Source organism: Pundamilia nyererei, unplaced genomic scaffold (genome assembly GCF_000239375.1).
Source record: "Pundamilia nyererei isolate P.nyererei 1_Seehausen unplaced genomic scaffold, PunNye1.0 scaffold00076, whole genome shotgun sequence".
NCBI lineage: Eukaryota > Metazoa > Chordata > Actinopteri > Cichliformes > Cichlidae > Pundamilia > Pundamilia nyererei.
In genome coordinates this window covers 1,859,855-1,866,472 of record NW_005187477.1, presented here as the reverse complement: position 1 = coordinate 1,866,472, position 6,618 = coordinate 1,859,855, and the positions used below count along the sequence as shown (strand labels likewise).

Here is a 6,618-nt window from a genome sequence, read left to right as displayed (position 1 = left end):
ATCGGGGAATCAAACGAGCAGCTCAGGGTCCAGTCTGGCCCACTGGAGCTTTTGCAGTGTCAAAAATGCAGCAAACTCTTGAATTCTTTCAGCTTTCTCAGAAAAACACAGCACAGTACCTGCTGAGGCGATGACAGCGTGGGTGGAGATACTGTTGGAACGTCTGTAGATATGTGATCATTAAATGTGAACTTTTACTTCTTATGGAAGTTTGACTCCTGGAAGCCTCAGACGTTGAGTCATGGCAGTGAGTTTGGGATGAAAAATGAAGCTGTTATTAATCAGGTGGTCCTTCCATAATCTGATGGTTCTTTCTGTGTTTGTGAGTCCATCAGTTTTAACAAAGGTCTCCAACACCACTGGCTGACCTACAGCCCAAACCACGACAGAGCCTCCACCGCAGCTGGCTGCAGACTGACTGCTGAGCCTCTCTCCTGACCATGATGTGCACCCATTTCTCCATCAGACCCGTTCCTCTGATCTTCAGCCCAGTTCTTGTGTCATTTTCATACCTCCAGCCTTTCCTTCAGTTTCCTTTCATTAAGCACGGCTTCCTGACAGCTGCCCATCCACTGAGGCTTCAGTGAGCAGTAGATGATCGTCTCTCAGGTTCTGCTGTAGAGTTTTTATAAACAGGTGACCGTCACAGATTTGTTGTTTAATTAAAGTTAAACCTCCAACATTTGGAAGATGATCTTTGATGAGTCTTTTTTGTGGGTGCGTTTTTAGCATGAGCGTTTTTCATCATCTGGGAACATCTGGGAATTCATTAACGGTTTAATCTCACGGTCTGAATGACATCACCACAAACTGATCAGCTGTATTGATCTGTGAAAGAAAACCTATGGACCTGATGGTTTCTGTTTAAGATGGAAGCGCCACAACTTAAAAAGGACACACGCACACACACATGCACGTGGAGCGGCAGATTTGGGCGCGCGCTCGCTCACCTCACTGCCTGTTTGCAGGTGGGCACTCTCACAACATCATGTGCTCGTTGTGTCCACGTTTATTTTAAAGCAGCGGTCTCCAACCTTTTTTGCGCCACGGACCGGTTTATGCCCGACAATATTTTCACGGACCGGCCTTTAAGATAAATACAACAAAATAAAACTAGTACTGGTACCGAAAAAAAGAAAATTTATTCATAACACACGTGAAAAGACCCAGGAAAACAGAGTTAACGCTAAAAACAATAACAAAATAACACTGAAAACCGATAAAAACCCTGAAAACCAGACATTTCACACCTGAGCCTCAACTCTCGCGGCCCGGTACCAAACGACTCACGTACTGGTCCGAGGACCGGGGGTTGGGGACCGCTGGTTTAAAGCAAATCAGGACATTTCCAGCATTTCAAGCAGGAACCAGCAAATAGTCGGGGTCGGCATGATCACACCTTCCTGCATCAGTCAGCAGATGGAAGGAGGGGGGCTGATGCTCACCATTAAAATGGAAATGAACTTTCCATTTCTGGTGTGAAACGAGCCTCACCTGGCCGTCAAACACTAATCAGCTAGTTAACCAATCACAGGTCTCTGCAAATGAGTCTGAACTTCAGTCACATCGTTTCTGATTTCAAATCCTCAGCGGTGGTGCACCGACGGAAAACTACATCAAATCTTGTCATCGTGGATCTCACGTCACGTGCACAGAGACGACAATCAAAGCTTCATTTTTACTGAGAACATTTCAGAAGAACAGATTGTTGCTGTTGTTATGAAATCATGCTTTTGTGTTCCTTTATGAATGTCGGTGCTACATTTAAGAACACAGCGTGCATTCGTGCTTTATGTGCATCAGTTTGCATCAGCAGGAAGTTAAATCTCAGACTTGGAGAACAGGACTGAGAATTGAAACAAGCTCCTGGATCCTGCAGATCTGGATCTGTGTCACGAGTCTGACAGAGCATCAAATGTGATGAGTTTGAGCCGAGGAGCCGTGCTGGCGGGTTGTTTTAATCACACTGAACTAAATGTAGAAAAACACTCATTTTTCTCTGCCGCTCATTATAAACGGACCGGTCATTAAATGTGAACCTTTCCGGGATGGTACTGGTTTCACACCAAAGTAAAAGAATCTGGAGCTATTTTTGTTATTATGCAGCAACTTGAGATTTCAGGGCCCACCTGTGGTTAAATGAACCGCCCCTGCTCTGTGAAGTCAGCCCGCGGTTTCCTTATTTAATCCTGTAATCTGTAAAAACTGACTTTTTAAACCACTCCATCCTCAGCAAACAGCAGCATGTGGGGGGGCTCATCACCCACTCTGGATAAATGAAGATCTGCTTTAGTTTGTGTTTGACTTTCTATTTAATCTGTTTGCCTTAAACCCCGAGCAGCCCACAGCTCCCACTGCACAAACAGCAAGAAAGTGGAAAGTTACTGCTTCAATTATTTAAAGACGGCCGCCTCCCCTTTGCTAAGAGTCCAAAGTAGAGTTTATGAGAGGGATTTATTTTGTCTAATATATTTCCAGTTGAGTTTGGCAGGACTCTGTGTGTATTTGCACTTTATGAGCAGTTAGGAGGGTCAAATATTTGGAATCTGAATGGCAAAGTGTTCCAAATATGCTATTTATACATTTATTCACACAGGAGTGTTCTGGGCTTCATCGCTGCCTGAAGTAAACACCAGGAAAACATGCAAAAATAACCCTGAGCCTACCCAGCACATAGCCTTGACCAATTCATACTTTTCAGTGATAATTTAACACGTATAATACATATAAAAACACAAATTACACCAAGCTGTCAGACAGCTTGGTGTAATTTGTTACCACCTGCATCTCACAGGTGGTACCTGTCCCGCCTCCACGGGACATAAACGTGCTGTGAAGAGAAAACATATTTACAGGTTCTGGGCACCACGGGGCTCCTGCTGTAACGCCAACAAAGAGCACATTTCTCACGTTCGGCCCAGCGCTGGCCTCATTTTCCGTACATTAAACGTATACAGCAGCGCTGCACATGTTCTATTAAAACTCGGCACGAAGGCTTCTGCGAAGCCCGAGGAGCAGCCAGAAGATCAAAAGCATCCCGGCCGTGTCCTCCTCTGTCCAACGCGCTCAATAACAGCGCGTTTCAGATGCATTTGTTAGAGGGAAGCATCCTGAACCAGCGGAATCTCATTAAAAGAGAGAAAATTCAAAGCTTGTAAACAGCGAAGGGAAAACTATAAAACCTAAAATGATTCACATTATGAGCCTGAAACGCCAAAGACTCCACCGATTTACACTTTAAAAAGACCGAACAAAAACAGGAAAATCCACACATCACGCTGGTCGGTTTGATTTATTCTGGGTTTATTACCAATGGTGAGTTTACATCACATGCATATTGAGACGAATGATCTCTGGACTCGTTGCTCTGGAGAAAGAATAAAACTCAGAGGCCTCGGAGGGCGGCGATCGTCGGTTTATCTGCAGCAGATCTGACTGAAAGTCTTTTTTTCCTAAATGAGTGTAAAGCAGAAATGCAGCACGTCGTCCTCTTTGTAAAACACGCTGCTGTTTAAAGCCAAGAACGAGCCACCGCATCAGACTCGTGTACAGCGCTGTGCACAGGTCTTACGCCTCTCCTCTAATCTTTATATTCTGCAGGAAAATGAGAACCAAGTGCAGCGATTTATTGAAACACGGTCTCTATGAGGCAGAAACAGGTGACAGTATTTGAGTGGACACCTTTATTCTCCAGCACAGGCTGTAAACTCTCTCCAGGCTTCTTGAAGGACACGCAAAGCTCTTCTGTTCTTGTTCTGCTCTGCCGGGATGATCCCACACTGCTTCAGTAATGCTACGCTGCAGGAGGCTCCACTGTGCACTTTCACTGCGTTGGGATCATTGTCAGGCTTTGCAGAAGGATCAAATTCAGTCTGATGGTACTTTGTTAAAACTGATGAATCGAACGTCACTGACTGAAATCCAGACCCAGCCTCCACTGTGGCCTCACTGTTGGACCTCCTCTGTACATATCGCCAAAGATTTGGACTCATCGCTCCCTCTGACCTGACCGTGATTTTTAGGCTGAACACTTGTTGTTTTGTCCGCCACTTGTCCAGTTTCCTCACATTTTTTAAGGACACACTGCACACCGTGCGAGATCCGCCAGGTTTTCTGCTAATAGTTCAGAGAATCCATTGTTGGTCCAAAAATGACATTTTATGACAAACTACTATCTTCAGGATTTTTCACAGATTCAACTAAAGAAACTAGAATAAATCATCGGTTTGTGTGACAGGCTGCTTTCATCAAAGATAAACTTTAAGATGGATTCTGGCAAGTCGTTATGTGCAGAGACATAACGACTTTACCTCGGAGCCTTTATGATGCCTGAGTGATGAGGTCAGAGTTAAATGGAAACAAAGAAAAACGTCTGAAAATGGTCAGGTACGAGGACTGGACTGGAAACAAGGGAAGACTGAAGGATCTTCAGAAAGCTGGAGGAGGATTCTTTGTGAAAAATGACAAGTCTGACTGCTTGGAAGCAAAATAGGGAGAAATGAGGGGTTGCTTAAGGCTGCGTCCACACGTACACGGGTATTTTTGAAAACGGAGATTTTCCGTTTTCCTTTTAAAAAATAATCCCGTCCACACATAAAGGCAGAAATGAAGGAAAACGCTGCTATGAACATGCCAAAGCAGCAGGTGGCGCTAGATTCCTAACCGTGCAGAAATGTTGGCCAATCAGAAGTCTAGAAGAAAAAGTAAACAAAGATAGAAGCAGAACCGAGTCGTATGTGTGGAGGGACAGTAACTGTGTGTATATGTGAGCATTTAAACACTGCAGAGAGTAGAATTAACAGTAACAGTATTGTAGAAATTCATTTCACCGAAACAATAACGTGGCGCACAGTGTGACGTCAAAAATGCGCACACCTTTGACGCTGCGTTTTCTGCGGGGTTTTTTTTTCGTCCACACCTAAATGCAAAAACTGCGTTTTCAAAAATATCCACCCTGGCCGGAGTTTTTAAAAATCTTCGTTTTCAGTGACCAAAAACGCCGTTTACGTGTGGACGAAAGGTGCAAACGCATAGAAAAATCTGCGTTTTCAAAAATACCCGGGTACGTGTGGACGTAGCCTAAGACTTGTGCACAACTGTGTACAGCACAGGAACCAGGCGTGGCTCGGCATGCATCTTTGGTAGCTTCGTCACGTGGAGGTGATCTCTGTGGATCGATCACATGTTCAGTCAGGGTGGCAGGTCGGGTCAACACTTCAGGCTCTCTGACGTGTTACTTGAGGTGCTCCCGAACACGTCTGCTGGTGGCCTAATATTGCCGAGCTATGCAAGCTAACGTGATCTAGTTTGATCTAATGAAGCCCTCATAGGACCAGACCAGGTACGACAGGTGAGCCGTCCCGAGCCAAACACCGTCGCCAAGATTTCCTCCACTCCTCCAACACAGTCTGTTGTTCTTCCTCAGAGTCACGTCTCACACACCAGGATGTGCTCACACAGACAGAACATCACAAGACCTCATCCCTCTCGCTGTTACGTCCTGGACGCATATTCGTCTACGCCATGGCGGCCGACGCCGCTTGGCGCTCTGACATATTCACCAAACTCTCACAAATGCTACTTATCGTTTATTTGCATCATTATAAACAATATTCATGATGTGACGTTCGCCTCCAACAGCACAGTCTGAGACACACACACAGGAACAGAAAATAAAATACACATTCTCAAAGTGTGGCAGATGACAGCTGATCTCAGGTCAGATCCAGTGAGCGGCGATGCGACTGGAGCTGGAGTGGCGACGGCAGCGCTGATTCCCGATCAGCCTCCAACCACCAGCAACCAGAGTTTAGACCGACCTGGATCCTCTCCATCAGAAGCTTAAAAATGCATCAGGTGTCACAAAGACGAGGCCCCACCTCCACAAAAACCAGGAAGTGCAAGGCCAGTTAAAGTCCTAGCTCCGGTCCAGCGCAACAGCCCCGCCCACTGAGACGTCCGTGATGGCGGAGACCATTCGCCTGCAGCACACGGGTCTCTCTCCTCCTCTCTCTCACCTCACCTTGGACGAGTGATAGGTGGAAAGCGAGCAGGGGAGGGGGTGGGGCTCATTGCTGCTTGGAGCGCCAAAACCGCGAGGCGATGGAGCCGATCGAGAGTCCCTGTTTCTTCTGCTGGGAGAGCTCGGACAGACGCTGCTCCTCCTCCTGACGGGCAGAGAAAACAGAGTCAAAGCCATTCCAGGTGAAACCTGTGACAGGTGCGTTTGATTTCTCCTCCTACCTGTGCCAGCTGAGCCTGTCGGCGCTTGAAGGCCTCGATGGGGTCTTCCTCCAGCGCGTAGTTCTCCAACACCGAACGCACGTCGTCCACGCCGCTCATAGCGATGGCTGATGGAGAGGAGGAGACGGAGGAGGTGAAACAACAACAGACAGGAAACACGGGAAGGTCAACCAATCAACTATGAGCTTAGTGACAGTAGAGGGATGCACTGACGAACATAAGAAGCAGACGTCAACTACAAAAACAAATTAAGTTAAGGAACGGCTGGGTGACAGGACGGTCCCCGAACGCCTCGCCGTGCGTCTTACTCTTGAGGAAGTTGGCGAGGTCGTAGAGCGTTCGGTCCTCAGAGTTTCCGTCCCATTTCTTCAGAGC

At 46.6% G+C, this 6,618-nt stretch overlaps 1 protein-coding gene across 1 annotated transcript in view; it reads right to left on the bottom strand.

The window, feature by feature from the left end:
• Positions 1–5,573: 5,573 nt before the first annotated feature.
• The window catches only part of timm50 (translocase of inner mitochondrial membrane 50 homolog (S. cerevisiae)), a 28,764-nt gene continuing 27,719 nt past the window's right edge, over positions 5,574–6,618 (bottom strand). Inside the window, exons 9-11 of the mRNA XM_005737520.2 lie at positions 6,552–6,618; positions 6,244–6,350; positions 5,574–6,167 (exon numbers count right to left, since the gene is read on the bottom strand). Coding sequence (XP_005737577.1) covers positions 6,069–6,167; positions 6,244–6,350; positions 6,552–6,618 — 273 coding nt within the window. The 3' untranslated portion in view covers positions 5,574–6,068. The remainder of the gene's footprint in view (positions 6,168–6,243; positions 6,351–6,551) is intronic.